The 18829-nt window shown below is 43.6% G+C and overlaps 1 protein-coding gene across 2 annotated transcripts in view; it reads right to left on the bottom strand.

The window, feature by feature from the left end:
• LAMA3 (laminin subunit alpha 3) overlaps positions 1 to 18829 on the bottom strand; it is a gene marked incomplete at its 5' end in the record, with an annotated part of 254689 nt that overhangs the window by 156416 nt on the left and 79444 nt on the right. For both annotated transcript variants that reach the window (XM_079717942.1, XM_079717943.1), the window contains 3 exons: positions 12293 to 12355; positions 13710 to 13841; positions 15763 to 15853. In XM_079717942.1, the coding sequence (XP_079574068.1) occupies positions 12293 to 12355; positions 13710 to 13841; positions 15763 to 15853 (286 nt within the window). The remainder of the gene's footprint in view (positions 1 to 12292; positions 12356 to 13709; positions 13842 to 15762; positions 15854 to 18829) is intronic.

Below are 18829 nucleotides of genomic sequence, written 5' to 3'. Positions count from 1 at the left end.
GGATTGCGAGAAATGAACCTTATTGTTTTAAGCCACTACATTTTGGGGTGATTTATTACATAGCAATAGAAGAAGGAAACACCTATCAAACTGAAAACTTAGGGAGAGCTCACCTCAGGACTCCCACTGCCATGTACAGTATGTCTCAATCAATCAATACTTCCCAAGAAGACAGGGCTCTTGCTTGACTTTATTATGGATGGATTAAATAATGAAGTCAAGCAAAAGCCCTGCAAGATAGGTAAGCATTTTATAGTTGAGGAAAAAGACACTCAGAAAGTTTTTTTTTTAATAGATCTTTCTTTTTTTTTTTTTTTTTTTTTTTGTGGTACGTGGGCCTCTCACTGTTGTGGCCTCTCCCGTTGCGGAGCACAGGCTCTGGACGCGCAGGCTCAGCGGCCATGGCTCACGGGCCCAGCCGCTCCACGGCATGTGGGATCTTCCCGGACCGGGGCATGAACCCGTGTCCCCTGCATCGGCAGGTGGACTCTCAACCACTGCGCCACCAGGGAAGCCCTTTAATAGATCTTTATTGGAGTATAATTGCTTCGCAATACTGTGTTAGTTTCTGTTGTACAACAAAGTGAATCAGCCATACGCATACAAATATCCCCATGTCCCCTCCCTCCCGCCCTCCCTATCCCACCCTTCAAGGTCGTCGCAAAGCACCGAGCTGATCTCCCTGTGCTATGCAGCTGCTTCCCACTAGCTATTGTACATTCCATAGTGTATATATGTCGATGCTACTCTCACTTCGCCCCAGCTTCCCCCTCTCCCCACCCTGTGTCTTCAACTCCATTCTCTATGGCTACATCTTTATTCCTGCCCTGCCACTAGGTTCATCAGTACCATTTTTTTTTTTTTAGATTCCATATATGTGCGTTAGCATATGGTATTTGTTTTTCTCTTTCTGACTTACTTCACTCTGTATGACAGACTCTAGGTCCATCCACCTCACTACAAATAACTCAATTTCGTTTATCTTTATGCCTGAGTAATATTCTATTGTATATATGTGCCACATCTTCTTTCTCCATTTGTGTGTCGATGGACATTTAGGTTGCTAGAAAGGTTAATTAAGTTGCCCAAGGTCACACAGCCAGAGGAGCTAAGTAGGGCTTTGAACCCAGGTCTGTCTGATTCTAAAGCCCATGCCCTTTCTATGATGCCAAGAATACAAGCTGATAACTGATTTTCAAAGCTGTGTTCAAGGTATGTTCCAGATTAGTGTATGTATTCAAACCATTCTCATATTTAAAACATCTACATTTCTATCAAGAACACTAGCATCAGTGGGAAGCAGCTGCGTAGCACAGGGAGCTCAGCTTGGTGCTCTGTGACCACCTAGAGGGGATACGGAGGGTGGGAGGGAGACTCAAGAGGGATGGGATATGGGGATATATGTATACATATAGCTGACTCACTTTGTTGTACAGCAGAAACTAACACAACATTGTAAAGCAATTATACTTAATAAAGATTTAAAAAAACCAAGAACACTAGCATCTAAACCTGCAACATGGTCCCTTGAGGAAGATCCTGAAAGACTCAAAGATTTGACTGGGTTCCCCCTACTTCTCAAGGAAGGGAAGTCTCATGCATTTCAGAAAGGTTTTCTACAAGGGTTAGAATAATAGATAATCTGAAAAGTTAGCTAAATCCCACTCCTTCCCTTTGTCCTTTTTCAGGTAAAAGGTTAGTAACAAAGTTGTGGAATTATTTTTTTTGCAATAATTAAGAAAAAAAGATGAGGTTAAATCAGAGCAACTTTACAGTCTTTGCATAATCTCTAACTTGTTTATACTTCAACAGTCACCTAACTTGACAAGAAGGGCACTGGATGTGTCCAAGGGCGTGTTCATCACAAGAGAAGCCTTGGAACCCAGGCTGGCACGAGCACCACCCTGACTGTCCATCACAGCAGCTGTCCACCACAGCAGCTGTCCACCACAGCTGCCATACAAGGTCCCAATGCCAGGGCCCCACAGGCTGAGAACACCGCAGGGAAATGCAAAGGTTTACTGTCAATTACAGTCTTGGCATTAGACCAGGCATTGGAATTCAGTAAGAAACTTGAAATTTACAATGGCATTGAAGTCCAAGGAATCCGGGTTTACAACCACTTGTAAACAGAAAGGAAGCATCTAGTGCCTATGCATTTCTAAATTTGTTTCTGAAATTCACTTTTTAACTTAGGCATGGTTTCCATAGTGTAGTGGTTACCACGTTCACCTGACACTTAACTTATCTGGCAAATACTCCTACACGGTGCAGAAGCCAGAAACCTCTGAGGTCCCTCACTTCTCCCCCACCCTCACCTCCCACACCTCCTCACCAGGCCGTAGTGCTTATATCTCAGGAAGGCGCCCGCAATCCTCCTCTCCTTCCAGACTTCCAGAGCCTTCCTCCAGGACCTCATCCTCATTTGCCTGGATTATTTCAAGAGCCTCCTGACAAGGCTGTCTGCTTCCTGTCTTCTTCCAACCCACTCTCCACACTGGTGTCAGAAGTGATCTTTCTAGAATGCCAATCTTTGCATATCAATTTCCAGATTAACCCCTCAACGGTGACCCAATGCCTTCAGTACACAATCCAAAGTCCTCGACATGTGTGACACAGCAGACCCTTCAAAATCTTCAGGCTGCCAGAGCCCATGTGGCACCTCTATGCAAACTAGAAAAAGGTGTCTCTTCCTCAAGATGCTTTCCTGTCACTTGCTGTAAAATCGTCACCATATATATACAGATCTGCCACATCCTCAATGCCCCCTCCTCCTGGTCCCAGGAAGCCCTTCTAGAACCTCTACCTTTTCCCTTCCTCCTTTCCTTCCCTCCTCCTTCCACTGTTCCTTCCATCCTTCCTTCTCTCCTTCCCACCTGCCTTCCTGCCTTCCCTCCCTCCCTTCTGTAAGGAGCTGTAAGGATGCCCCTTGTGTTTGCTCCCATGGCTCTGTGTTCTTGCCCTGTCATAGCATCAACTCCTGCTGTTCTAACTGTTTGTCTGTGTGTCTCCCACAGGCCTGGGGGCTTCCAGGGAGCAGGGACCGTGAGAGGCAGCTGCCTTGGCCATGCCTAGTATAGAGGAGGCACTTAATAGGAGTTTAATGATTGAAGAATATGCTAAATATTCAAGACGACAATTCTCTCGGGTAAACACCATTCCTTGAATTTTATTTTATTGGCACAGAGCTGCCAAACGGAGATATCAGAATTCACCTGTTCATCTCTAAGCTGTATCTGGCTTGTCTCCATGCCAACAATGAATGCCCCACCCTGCCAGGCAGGTGAAATGCCCAGCCTGGGGAGAGACAGCAGGAAGGCATGCCCTAGTGGCGGTCGCCCCATCTCTCAGAGTTCTCATCATTAGCGCGTGCCCCGGCCCCGATCACACTGACGCAATACTTCGGCAATGGCAAGCAGCTCCTTACAAAGTGATGGAGGAATCAAAACCTTTTCATGGTATTTGTCAAGAAACCTCTGGGCAGCCATGTCTTCAGGCCAAATGGGCTGCTTTACAAAATCATCCTAAGACTGTATCAATCTCCTAAGGTAAGCACCTGGATTTTTCCTGCAGCTGTTGATTTTGCATGTCACCGCTCTTTGACTGAACTTGGAGGAATAAAACTGTGCCCATGCCTAGAGGCCAGTGTCCCTCTAGAGTGAATGTTTTGTGTATCCTGTTATTTTCAAAAAGAGCCCTTGAAGATGTGTCTACTAAACACTGACTTCCTAACAATAAATGTTAAGTGGTTATAAATGATCACTTGGACCCAGAAAATCCAAATAATATCCAGTCATGAAATACAACGAAAAAGCTAAAAACATTCTGATCTGCAAAATTGTTCTGTCCTTTTGCTTCACGTCCCCTTTGGTTCAAGTGTCTGGAATTGAGCCTATGGATTTTCTAAACCAGTAGTTCTCAATTGGGGCTGCACACTGGAATCTCCTGGTAAAAGATCATTGCCTAGCTGTGGAATCCCAAACTCAGAGATGCTGATATAATCCCAGGATCTATAAACTATGGCCTGAGGGCCAGATCCATCCCTGTTTTAGTAAACAAAGTTTTATTGGAACACAGCCAAGCTCATTCATCTATTATACATACTGTCCATAATTCTTTTCATGTTACAACAGCAGATTTGAATACTCGCAACTTTGCCTACAAAGATGGAAATATTTACTATCTTTATCTTTACACGAAAGTCTGCCAACCTCTGAACAGGAATTTCTACTAACTAGAGCAGTTGTTCTTAACAAGAGACATATAACAGAATCATCCGGAAAACCTGTGCAAAATACCAGCCTAAACTTCACCCTCGAAATCTAGATTTAAGATCTGGGGGTGATATATGCCATCTACAAGAGACCCACTTCAGACCTAGGGACACATACAGACTGAAAATGAGAGTAGGGAAAAAGATATTCCATGCAAATGGAAATCAAAAGAAAGCTGGAGTAGCAATTCTCATATCAGACAAAAAAGACTTTAAAATAAAGACTATTACAAGAGACTAAGAATAACACTACATAATGATCAATGGATCAATCCAAGAAGAAGATATAACAATTGTAAATATTTATGTACCCAACATAGGAGCACCTCAATACATAAGGCAAACACTAACAGCCATAATAGGGGAAATCGACTTTAGTACCCCACTTTCACAAATGGACAGATCATCCAAAATGAAAATAAATAAAGAAACACAAGCTTTAAATGACACATTAGACAAGATGGATTTAATTGATATTTATAGGACATTCCATCCAAAACCAACAGAATAGGGCTTCTCTGGTGGCGCAGTGGTTAAGAATCTGCCTGCAAATGCAGGAGACATGGGTTCGAGCCCTGGTCTGGGGAGATCCCACATGCCACGGAGCAACTAAGCCCATGTGCCACAACTACTGAGTCTGCACTCTAGAGCCCGCGAGCCACAACTACTGAGCCCGCGGGCCACAACTACTGAAGCCTGTGTGCTCTAGGGCCCGTGTGCCACAACTACTGAGCCCGCGTGCTGCAACTACTGAAGCCCATGTGCCTGGAGCCCACGCTCCACAACAAGAGAAGCCACCGCAATGAGAAACCCACGCACCGCAATGAAGAGGAGACTCCACTCGCTGCAACTAGAGAAAGCCCGCATGCAGCAACAAAGACCCAACGCAGCCAAAAATAAATAAAATAAATAAATTTATAAACAAAACAAAACAAAACAACAGAACACACTTTCTTCTCAAGTGTTCATGGAACATTCTCCAGGACAGATCATATCTTGGGTCACAAATCAAGCCCTGGTAAATTTAAGAAAATGGAAATCGCATCAAGTATCTTTCCCGACCACAATGCTATGAGACTAGATATCAATTACAGGAAAAAACTATAAAAAATACAAACACATGGAGGCTAAACAATATGCTACTAAATAACCAAGAGATCACTGAAGAAATCAAAGAGGAAATCAAAAAATACCTAGAAACAAATGACAATGAAAACACGGTGACCCAAAACCTATGGGATGCAGCAAACACAGTTCTAAGAGGGAAGGTTATAGCAATACAATCCTACCTCAAGAAACAAGAAAAATCTCTAATAAACAATGTAACCTTACACCTAAAGCAATTAGAGAAAGAAGAACAAAAATACCTATAGTTAGCAGAAGGAAAGAAATCATAAAGATTAGATCAGAAATAAATGAAAAAGAAATGAAGGAAACAATAGCAAAGATAAAAAAAACTAAAAGATGGTTCTTTGAGAAGATAAACAAAATGATAAACCATTAGCCAGACTCATGAAGAAAAAAAGGGAGAAGACTCAAATCAACAGAATTAGAAATGAAAAAGGAGAAGTAACAACTGACACTGCAGAAATACAAAGGATCATGAGAGATTACTACAAGCAACTATATGCCAATGAAACGGACAACCTGGAAGGAATGGACAAATTCTTAGAAAAGTACAACCTTCCAAGACTGAACCAGGAAGAACTAGGAAATATAAACAGACCAATCACAAGCACTGAAATTGAAACTGTGATTAAAAATCTTCCAACAAACAAAAGCCCAGGACCAGATGGCTTCACAGGCGAATTCTATCAAACATTTCGAGAAGAGCTAACACCTATCCTTCTCAAACTATTCCAAAATATAGCAGAGGGAGGAACACCTCCCAAACTCATTCTACGAGGCTACCATCACCCTGACACCAAAACCAGACAAAGATGTCACAAAAAAAGAAAACTACAGGCCAATATCACTGATGAACACAGATGCAAAAATCCTCAACAAAATACTAGCAAACAGAATCCATCAGCACATTAAAAGGATCATAGACCATGATCAAGTGGGGTTTATCCCGGGAACACAAGGATTCTTCAATACACGCAAATCAATCAATGTGATACACATTAACAAACTGAAGAATAAAAACCATATGATCATCTCAATAGATGCAGAAAAAGCTTTCGACAAAATTCAACACCCATTTATGATAAAAACTCTAGAGAAAGTAGGCATAGAGAGAACCTACCTCAACATAATAAAGGCCATATATGACAAACACACAGCCAACATTGTTCTCAATGGTGAAAAATTGAAACCATCTCTTGTAAGATCAGGAACAAGACAAGGTTGCCCACTCTCACCAATACTATTCAACATAGTATTGGAAGTTTCAGCCATGGCAATCAGAGAAGAAAAAGAAATAAATGGAATCCAAATCGGAAAAGAAGTAAAACTGTCACTGTTTGCAGATAACATGATAGTATAACATGATAGTATAGAATCCTAAAGATGCTACCAGAAAACTACTAGAGCCAATCAACGAATTTGGTAAAGTAACAGGATACAAAATTAATGCACAGAAATCTCTTGCATTCCTGTACACTAATGATGAAAAATCTGAAAGAGAAATTAAGGAAACACTCCCATTTACCATTGCAACAAAAAGAATAAAATACCTAGGAATAAACCTACCTAAGAAGACAAAAGACCTCTACGCAGAAAACTATAAGGCACTGATGAAAGAAATTAAGGATGATACAAACAGATGGAGAGATATACCATGTTCTTGGACTGGAAGAATCAACATTGTGGAAATGACTATACTACCCAAAACAATCCACAGATTCAATGCAATCCCTATCAAACTACCAATGGCATTTTTCACAGAACTAGAACAAAAAATTTCATGATTTGTATGGAAACACAAAAGACCCCGAATAACCAAAGCAGTCTTGAGAAAGAAAAGTGGAGCTGGAGGAATCAGGCTCCCTGACTTCAGACTATGCTACAAAGCTACAGTAATCAAGACATTACGGTACTGGCACAGAAACAGAAATATAGATCAATGGAAAAGGATAGAAAGCCCAGAGATAAACCCACGCACATATGGTCACCTTATCTTTGATAAAGGAGGCAAGAATATACAATGGAGAAAAGACATCCTCTTCAATAAGGGGTGCTGGGAAAACTGGACAGCTAAATGTAAAAGAATGAAATTAGAACACTTCCTAACACCATACACAAAAATAAACTCAGAATGGATTAAGATCTAAATGTAAGACCAGACACTATAAAACTCTTAGAGGAAAACATAGGCAGAACACTCTATGACATAAATCACAGCAAGATCCTTTTTGACCCACCTCCTAGAGAAAGGGAAATAACAAAAATAAAGAAACGGGACCTAATGAAACTTAAAAGCTTGTGCACAGCAAAGGAAACCATAAACAAGACAAAAAGGTAACCGTCAGAATGGGAGAAAATATTTGCAAACGAAGCAACTGACAAAGGATTAATCTCCAAAATACACAAGCAGCTCATGCAGCTTAATATCAAAAAAACAAACAACCCAATCCAAAAATGGGTAAGAGACCTAAAAAGACATTTCTCCAAAGAAGATATACAGATTGCCAACAAACACATGAAAGGATGCTCAACATCACTAATCATTAGAGAAATGCAAATCAAAACCACAATGAGGTATCACCTCACACCAGTCAGAATGGCCATCATCAAAAAATCTACAAACAATAAATGCTGGAGAGGGTGTGGAGAAAAGGGAACCCTCTTGCACTGTTGGTGGGAATGTAAATTGATACAGTCACTATGGAGAACAGTATGGAGGGTCCTTAAAAAACTAAAAATAGAACTACCATATGACCCAGCAATCCCACTACTGGGCATATACCCAGAGAAAACCATAATTCAAAAAGAGACATGTACCATAATATTCACTGCAGCACTGTTTACAATAGCCAGGACATGGAAGCAACCTAAGTGTCCATCGACAGATGAATGGATAAAGAAGATGTGGCACATATATACAATGGAATATTACTCAGCCATAAAAAGAAACGAAATTGAGTTATTTGTACTGAGGTGGATGGACCTAGAGTCTGTCATACAGAGTGAAGTAAGTCAGAAAGAGAAAAACAAATACCGTACGCTAACACATATATATGGAATCTAAAAAAAAATAAAAAGGTTCTGTTGAACGTAGGGGCAGGACAGGAATAAAGACACAGACATAGAGAATGGACTTGAGGACACAAGGAGAGGGACTGGTAAGCTGGGACGAAGTGAGAGAGTGGCATGGACATATATACACCACCAAACGTAAAATAGATAGCTAGTGGGAAGCAGCCGCATAGCACAGGGAGGTCAGTTCGGTGCTTTGTGATCACCTAGAGGGGTGGGATAGGTAGGGTGGGAGGGAGACGCAAGAGGGAGAGGAGATGGGGATATATGTATACATATAGCTGATTCACTTTGTTATACAGCAGAAACTAACACAACACTGGAAAGCAATTATACTCCAATAAAGATGTTAAAAAATAATTTTTAAAAAAAAGAATGAACTATGCTACATGTGCTTTGAGTATGCAAAGATTCATTCCAAAAATAGCCTCTCAGAGATTGTGTAGCTGACCTCAGGCCCAACTAACCTATAAGAATGCAAGAACATTTATGTTAGCTAAATAGTTAGATATTTGCCTAGTAAAATCTTTTAGGATAATTAGAAAATTATACTATTTTTTTTAGAAAAAAGCATCACTATTATTAACATAACATGGAATTGGTATGTGCAGAAGCTAAAAAAAAAAGAGTAAAAGAAAAAAGAACACTGGAACTTCAAAGGAACAAATACATAAGAAATTTATAAACAAACTTTAGGAAATTATATGTATATATGGAAAACTTTAAATAAAATATTTAATTGGGGAAAAAAAAGATCTGGGGGTGAAACACAGGAATTTATACTTTGTAAAAGCATGGGGTTCTAAAACATAGCCCTGTTTAAGAACCACTATATCAGAAGACACAAAAGCATTAATGAGCCTTAATGAAATAAAATTCTCTGGGGTGGGAGGGACTTGGTATCATCCAGTGCTGTGTATCTCCTGGCAGTTGAGATGTCTGTGCTTCTAATGTTCACTGCCAGAAGTTAGGCCCCGAATTGGGTGTTTTTAAAATGCATTAGTGGAAACCAAATTGAAGTGGGTATCTGTGCCTTCAAATGCCCAAATAAATCTAATTGCACTAATTGAAACTTCTTTTCTCGAGGCTGTGTTCTGAGGCTTCCCTAATATTTTGTAATAGATGTCTGAACTTCCCTTCAAGTTCAGTTAAAGTTCCTTCCCTGAAGTCACCACCAATCTAGTTGGGGAGAAAAAAGAATGGGATGACAAAGGGATTACTGGAAACAGACCAGAAATGAAAGATCTAAAACGTGTTCGTGGAAGGAAACCAGAGATGTGTGTCATAATCCAGGCTCAAAAGCTGAGTCCCATTCTAGTCAAATGACAAACATTTAAGCAAGCACTTGCTGATACCCGCTGTGGGCAGGATACCACGGCAGGTGCTATGGGGATTAGAAAGCGAGTCAGGCACAGCTACTCTCCCCAGATGACCAAGTATCTGAGGAAAGCTAAAGACAATACCCCGCATAATACCCCAGCACTGTGGTCTGCTCAGAGGAGCTGGGTGTGGGCAGGGCACAAGCAGGAAACGGCACAGGATGGTAAAGTGGGTCACGTGAGAGCTGACCTCAGGTGAGCCCTTGTGCTGCCCCAAATCCCGTGACACTCCCCAAGCCCATTCACTCCCCCACGTTCCAGGATGCCTCTTTCATACCTTCTCTCTCCTCAACTCCAAGGCCTTCTCCCCAGCCTCAATTTCTGCCCCCATCTTGATTCTTATTTTGCAAAGAAAAAGAGAGAAAGACCAGAAGAGAGCATCCACGTGCTCCCGCCACGGGTCTGCAGGCCCTTGCCCAGCCCGTCCCCGCGCTCCGCCTTCTCCTTTCTGACGGCCTTTCCCGCTCAACAAATGGCACCCCCTCCCCTTCGCTCCTTGTGTGCTCCATCCAGAAGCCGGGAGCCACCCCCAGTCCTCTTGCTCTCACAGTCCACCTCTGCCCAGTAACTCCCAGGCAAGTCCTGTGGGTTGCATTCTCAGATTATATCCACGGTCTGTGCACTGCTGGTCACCTCCACTGACACCTCCGGCGTCCCAGCCACCACCATCTCTTCCTCACGGATCATCATCGTGATGGCTTCCCTGCTTCTTCTCTCCTCCTCCTACAGTTGGTCTTCCACACAGTTGCCACACCCCAATGCAACGTCGTTTCCCTGTGCCGAACTCTCCTGGCTCATCAGAGTAGAGGCTACGTCCGCGCGGTGGCTGACGAGGGCCTGCGATCTGGTCCCCGGGTTGCCCCCCCACCCCCTCCCCTTCTGCTTTCACACCCCTGGTCTCTCTCTGTTCAGGGAATACCCCTGGCATGTCCTGCCCCAGGGACTTTGCACTTGCTCTTTCCTGCATCTAGATGCTTCTCCCCAGACACCTGCAGAGCTCAGCCCTCAGCCCCCTGATGACCCTGCTTAATCATCTCTTCAGCGAGGCCTTCCCTGACAGCCTACTTACATGTGCAAACCTCACGTTCCTACCCTCTCTCTCTCGGCCTTATTTATTCCACAGCACTGATGGCCAATGCACCGGGAGCTAATATACTGTTGTACAACCTGAATTCCTTGGCCAAGGATGGCCCTCTAGAGACCATGTTCTTGTCTGGCCACCAGTGCCCCTCCCCTGCCCACTCACACTCCAGACACACCAGGAAGAGGGGTCCATGTGCTCCCAGTGAGATGAGCACGGGACCATCAGGCCTTTCCCCATCCTGGGGGACGAGACCAGGTGGGTTACCCAAGCCTGACCCAGATGGTCGTGGGCTGTGTGCATGCAACGTGCCGCGCCCTTCTGAGCATGTGTGTCCCTGTGAGCACCACTGTGGGTTCACATAGCAAACTGCTCACAGCTCCAGAATCGAACCCAAAGGCCTGGAATACTCTCCTATGGGTTAATTTACACCTACAATGTGGATGACTCCCATTTAAAAGTAACACCTTGTGCAGGACACAACCCTGCATATCATAATCTATCACGTTAGTGATTTTACTTGTTTGTATATTAAATATGTTATTGTAGGAGTCACCCCCACACCCGACTGAAATATAAGCTCCAGGAGAGTTGGGAAATTCGTTTCACTAAGTCCCCAGCAGCCAGAACAGTGCGATGCACATAGCAGGTGGTCATAAAATACTTGCAGAACCAGGGATTAGGTAGGTGTAGCACCTCTCCACCCCAAAGGCTGCTTCCTGCATACCCCTGCCACTCTCTTCCCTGGGTGTTTTTCTGGCTGCAGGAGCTCCTCTGACCCCCTGCAGGCCGGGCCCAGAAAGTTAATGCCCCAGAGGTAGCCCTCCATGCACATCAGGTGACTGAAGTTATCCGTTCCATTGGGATAACGCTGAGCAAGTTCTCTGCTGCCTCCCAGAGTTGTTCCGAGGGCTGCAGCTCCAGGAGCTACAGCAGGACCATGCCCGCTAACACATCTTCATCAGGGTTCCCTTCAATCTCAGACTCATTCCTTTACTGATGTTTCCTGGTGTCACCTCCCAAATTAACTACTTGCACTCAATTCTTTTCTCAGAGTCCCTTTATGGAGAACCAAATAACACAGCAGGCAACCGACCGCTACTGAAGGTTTTTGAGCAATCTAGCAACATACAATCTAAAAACTCTTCTTAGTCTCCATCAGGTGGTGCCATTGCAAAGGACAGACTGGAGTAGAGAATGGTGGGAGGTGAGAAGCCCAAATACGACACACCTGCAAGGCACCACCATGGTCCCATGAGGATGACTTGAACTTGGACATAGCCATGTGCACAGGAAGTAGAAAAGGGATATGGAGCATAACATCTTCACTGAAGTTAAACCAAAAGAGAAGTTACTTGCCTTTTATATCTCCAGCTACTGGATCTTCTGAACTTGGTGTAGAAATAGGGAAAATGGGAATTCCTAGAAAAATAGTTTATCAAAAAATACAGAGAAGGATGATTAAGGAGACAGTAAAGTAAAACATTAAATTGCACTACCTAGGAAGACGCCCTCTCAGACTTAGTGAAAGTAGCATGTGGAAACTAACTGAAAGAAAGGAAATGTTGCTACACTTAAAATGCATCTAGTAATAGAACCAGGATGGTCAGACATTCTGATTTGTATATTAATGAACAAAAATGGAGATTTCGTGCTCACAATAGCTCAGACATTCTAATTTGTTTATTAATGAACAGAAAGGGATATTTCGTGCTCACAGTAGCTAAGTCCCAGTCTAGCAGGGCTGAGCTGGACTTCTTTAGTATCTTTATTGTTTTTTAATGTAACATCGAGACTAGCTTTTTAAAAATGTTTTCTTTCAAGTCTTTTTCCTTCTAAAACTTTGCTTATGAAAATGCAATTTCTGCTCAGCCTCTATCCAGTCATTATAGATTCTAAACTGATTGAGCCCTGATGCAGTGTCACTATGTTTGGGCTTAAAAACTGGTTCCTTTAACTTTAAGATGATCATGTAATTCATCCTCCAAACTGGGACACTTGACAGTGGAAGTGGGTGCTCGTTTAACAATGACCCTGGGACAGCAGGTGGGAGCCAGGACACGGGCACTCCTGTCCACAGAGCCCCACAACTCAACATGGTTTTCCGGGGATGGCAGAGTTGTGAGGTGGGAATGGGCAAGAACTAACGCAGCAATGGGGTAGCTTCTTCCTGAGAGCGTGTTTCTCCGTTCTGACCCCAAAGTCCAGGTTTTACACTAATTGCAGAACAAATAGGGCCATGGCTCTTGGAACAGTCTGCACAGCTGGCTTCACACACTCCCCTGTTCCACGTTCTACGCTGTTTCTAACAGACACGTGTATTTCTCTCCAAGATGCCGAGATGTTCTCTTAGATCACGGCAGTGGGATAAGAACAGACACATCCCCCCGGCCACTGGAACTACAACACACACTACGTGTGCCCACGCGAACATCTGGAAGCCTGCGACATTTACTCTAGGTTTATGAAGAAAAACCCCACACATGGATTCCTATTACGTTGAAACTGCCACTATCTGACCCTTTGACCTGCTGAGATGGTAATGTCTATGGTACAGCCTAACACTCTGGAGATAAATAACACTATAAAACATACTTATAAAAATGTAATGTTCCCAACTTTGGGGAACATTTTCACACAAATAGAACCTTCCTGGCCCTATTTCTGTCCCTCTACCACCCCCCTGCCCCATGCCTGCCATGCACTCAGGGATCGATGCACAAAGCCCAGGTCAGCGCCAAGAAGCCAGGCCTCTCCTTCCGCAGCTGGGACTTACTGGAGCAAACCGGGAAACGGTGGTAGCCGGCCGCACACTCCTCACAGTGGTCTCCGCGGAAGTTGGGCCTGCAGGTGCAGCGGCCCGAGCCCTGCTGACAGTCCTCCGCGTGGTCGGGGTGACAGCTGCAGGCTAAGAGAAATCCCCAAGAGTCCGTCCTTCACTGCACCTCTTAAGGCAAATACGTCCTAATCCTTCTCAGGCAATGTTTACTACTTTATCACTGGCTTCCAGGGATTCTTGAAAGGGCACAGCCTGTTTTTCACTTCACACCTGGTTGATGGTTTGCATTGACTGAACCCCATGGACCCTCAGAGACAAGCTTTAATGAGCAGTCACACCGAGAAGTTCTCGAGGATGTGGTTTATTACACTGAGCACCGCCCAGTTCACCGTGTAGGGGGCAACCCTGCACAAGCCACCACCGGAGGGGTGGGGTGGGCGCATACTATGGCTCCTGGCAGGGCTGTTAGGCACAGCCTCTCCCAGCTATAAGCCAACTATGAATGTCCACAGAGTGGTCGTCATTACACAGCTGTGATGTGGACACAAGTGTGGGATGCCTAGACATTGATATATGATCTGTGCACAGCACAGCAAGATCGTGCCCATAACCCAAATGTTAGAATCAAGTGATACAGCTCACTGAAAGCAGTTTTTGCAACCAGCCTGACTATTGGGTTTGCATTCCAGAGGGACACACTTGGGTGTAAAACACTCGGGAACCCCCTCACTTGGGAGCTTCCCTTGACCTGGCAAAAGTCCTCACCTTGGACAGCAAAAACACTGTCATAGCTCAGCTGAGTCCCTGTCCTGTGAGGAACTGGGAGGCTGGAGAAGTCGTGAGCACCAAGCAACCCCCTAGCCTGGCTTCTCCTGGTGTCCTTTGCTTAATTTGTTTAGGATTTACGTGTCCTGTGGATTCTTTATGCTAAGCCTCTAATATCTCCACGAGACCACTTCAGTGATGAAGGAAGAAACGAGAAAAGTGATGGAAAACTGAGCCTCCTAATAAGGCATGAGTTTATTCACGATGTCCTGTTTTCCTTTGCCAAAGCTGATTCTTCGTGGGCACAAGATAAATCATGGGCATACTTCATAGGATGATGTGGAAAAGCAAGGGAAAACAAGGACACACTTTTAGTAACTAAGATGCCCTACAGAGGAACAAATCAGAGTTTACACGTTCTTTGGATTTTGATGCTCTCAAACATTAATGATATGATGAATGAATTTGGGGGGGAAGGTGGGCACAGAAGCCAATTTCAGGACTGGAACTGTTTTCTAACTGCCATAGCCAGAGAACATAAAAGAACCAAATAAAATACACATACAGAACAAAGTCTATAATCTGATCTACGACTGATAATTCCACAGGAAAAAAAAAAAACAGTGGCATTCTTCTGTATAATGGAAGTGGTATGTTACAGCAGCGCTAGACAGATATGAACTATACCCTGGACCTACCAGTTAGTAGTTCTCTCACCTGGGCCAAAATATTTAACTGCTCAGACCCTTTGATTTCTTGATATCTAAAAATGAGACTAATAATACATTATCTTAAGTTTGTTATGATAATTAGATAAGACATTTGTGAAATTATTTAGGCAATGCCTTGCATATAGCAAGTGCTCAATAAATCATAACTATTTTGAATATTATGACTATTATTACATCCTTGTGTAATCATTACTATGTTGCCTTGAGTCTAATTCTGATGAAATTTAAAATTACCGGAGATCATAGAAACGTGTCAAAACAACAGAAAACATTTGTTGCAGGCCTAGTATGCGACAAGCCCAATGCTCAGTATTTTCCTAGGTGGTTTTGATTGCATTTCATTTAATCTTAGAGACTAGATTATCATTTCCATTTATATATATGAAATCTGATTCTCAGAGAGACTATGTAACTGCCTGAAGTCACACAGCTAGTAAGGAGTAGAACCAATAATATGAAGAGAGAGAGAAAATGAAGGAAATTACTAGCCAATCAGAATTTAGCCTGATGACCTCCCTGAAGTCTAAGACACACCAAGTTGGAATGAAACTTACGGATGCAGCCGTCGGGGGCACGGACCGGAACGCCGTAAGGGCGGTAATAGCCCTTAGCACACTTTTCACAGTTTACACCAGCTGTGTTATGCTAGAAAGAAACAAAAGAAACTTAGGGGGAAGAGTAGTGGACAAGCGCTATTCATCCAGAGAAATAATTCTGTCATACACAATTGTAATGTAAAAGTCACCACAAAAAAAAAAAAAAAAAAAAAAAAAAAAAAAAAGCACTGATCTTGACCTTGAATCTCTAAGATTTACCACAGGACACTGGCTTGAACTTGGCTCTGGGATTTTTTTTCCCATTGGAAGAGGAAATGAGGGTAAGTTCCATGAACTGGACAACCCAAGTTTTCCTCTCTACCACTTAATGAAGCACCTGACATTTGAGTGAGCAAAAATTCTAGAGGACCACTCTTCAAAGCTTCATTCGGTAGTGATGAATGGATCATACATCACCCTTAGGTTTAACCCAAGGAATAAAGGGTTATGTGTGTATTTTTATCTTCTCCAATTTTGGAAAAGACTGCACGTACAGATCCTCTTCTCTCGTCATTCCAAAATTTTATCTCTGCTTTAGTCTGAAACCATTTCTCAAACATTTCTGCTACGGGAATGGAAAATGTAGGCATGTGCTTCATACAGAGAGCTCATTTTAAAGTACAATACAAGGCAGGCTTTCATATTTCACGGCTAATCCTTGTAATTGCCAGAAAATCAAATTACCCAACATGCATCATCAATTTCCAAGAACTATATACCATGGATCTAGCTCAATTCCACCTCTCTCTCTCTAATTTGGAAACAGTTAGAAGGACAGTGTTCTTTCACTAATGAAAGGAAAGGCAATAGGAAGTTAAAAAGAACAAATATAACACACTGACTTAAAAGGAGTCTGCATAGAAACACAGAGAGGAGAACAAAGACCCTTTCTGTATCCTCTACCCTTTTAGATGATTTTATTAATTACAGAATTGTATTTATTACCACTCCTTGTCCTGCGGGCTAAAATCTGAATTCACTTTAACATTGAGGTCTAAAACCATACTGGCCACTTCTCTGACCTAAGGTTTACATGCATAAACATCTTGGACAAACGGGAAACAGCTGTAGTCCACCCTCTCTTCCATCAAATGCCAATGAACCTCTCAACTCTGTTGTTTGCTACTGTGGCTTATAATACACAGAGGACATCAGGTTAACCTTGGCTCCCAATTTTTTTCCCACTGGAGTAGGAAATGAGAAAAAGTTCTCTCAAGTGGGTACCCTGGGTTCTCCCCTTTACCACAAGGTTTGTCTAATGAAGCACCTGCCACAAAGAAGTTATATTTTTAAAACACAAAGAACAGCAACAGATCACCCTAAGAATACCTGTAGTTTACCTTCAAGTTTTGGGTGGTTCTCTAGGACCCGCACCACCTGAGGGCAAGATACATCACTTATCCATGGACACCAAGGTCATGGTTGGACCAATACCAGACGGAGACTCAAGGACAGTAGTGGCTCCAGATTTCAACGTTGGAGGTACCTAGGAAGCACTCCTGCCAGGAGGAGTGGGTGTCTGGATTTGCATACGTACGACACAACACGAGATGAGAAAGCCTCCATTACCCCAGCTAAAGAGTGGGGTGGGCACCGATGGGATCTGTGCAGGAGGTAAGCCCACCCCCACTTACTCCTTTTCCCTTGGCACCATCTAGAGAGGCTTTCTAAGGAACGCCCACCTAGAAACCTCAGGCCCTGCTCTGATAATTCTCAGGTCCTAATTCCTCCAAGCAAAACTTTTCCTACATGCTTTTCAATCTTCAGTTAAACGCCATCTCTCTCTGACTCTGTCTCTTTCCCTCAACTCCTTGACCACACCTACAACACTGTTGCTGACTTCTACTTCCGTGAACCTCAAGTACAACAAGACTATTGGCTAGTCCACTTGTTGGCCACACTCTCCTGGGAAGACCCCATCTGATATTCCATCTGAAGGTCAAAGTGATCTGGCCTCTGTGACCTCTCTGACGCATCTAGCCCTGCTCACTCCCCTCCAGCCACGAGGGCCCCTTGGTCCCTCTCAAGGCCCTTTGCCCTGCCGTCCCCTCCACCTGGAAAGCTGTCCCCCAGACAGATGCCTGGTCCATTCTCTCGCTTCTTTCAGGTCTTTACTCAAATGCCATATCCCAGAGAACGGACCACCCTATTTAAAATGTCACATACCCCCAAACCAACACTTAAAATAGTAAACCCAAGAAACAAAAGCGAAATCAATACCACGTGAGAAAACAGCCATCTCTGACAACCACGTGCCCTGCAGGATAACGATCTGGCTCTTACATGCTGGCTGCTTGGCTACCTGAAAGTCCCCAGGCCCAGCCTGCCTGTGATGTTCCCACTTCCTGTTACCTGCCCAGACTGATGGCAGAGATTTCATCATTCTCCCATTACCAGCACTGCACAGAAAAGGCAGGAAACAGTCAGGTTAGCTGGTGCTGTGGAATAAATGTTTGTGTTCCCCCCAAGTTCATTTGTGGAAGCCTAATCCCCAATGTATTTGGAGATGGGGCCTGGGGAGGCAATCAGATCATGAGGATTGAGCCCTCATGATGGGATTAGTGCCCTTATAAGAAGAGACAGAGAGAGCTTCCTTCCTTTCTCTCTCTCTCCTCCATGTGAGAGTACAAGACAATGGCCATCAGCCAGCCAGGAAGAGGGCTCTCACCAGACACTGGATGTGCTGGCACCTTGATCTTGAACTTCACAGCCTCCAGAACTATGAGAAATAATGGTTTATTGTGTAAGCTACCCAGTCTATGGTATATTTGTTATAACGGCCTGAAGTGACTAAGGCAACTGGGTTTCTGATAGGCAGACCTTGCTGTACGGTATGCGTGTTCTACCAGCAAACTCAAATTTCATCTTGAAGCATCACCACGTAGCTCACCAAATCATCTGCCCTGCTGTAGCTGCACCCGTTCTCCTCCCTTCCTGTGCAAGAGTCCCCATGTCCCTCTGTATATGGCATAAGATAGGGTTACATTTTCTTCCCAAATGAAGAGCCAATTATTCAACATCATTT

Source organism: Hyperoodon ampullatus (genome assembly GCF_949752795.1).
Source record: "Hyperoodon ampullatus genome assembly, chromosome: 13".
NCBI classification, from domain to species: domain Eukaryota; kingdom Metazoa; phylum Chordata; class Mammalia; order Artiodactyla; family Ziphiidae; genus Hyperoodon; species Hyperoodon ampullatus.
The sequence above is the reverse complement of the archived record's forward strand: the minus strand, read 5'-3'. Positions and strand labels throughout refer to the sequence as shown.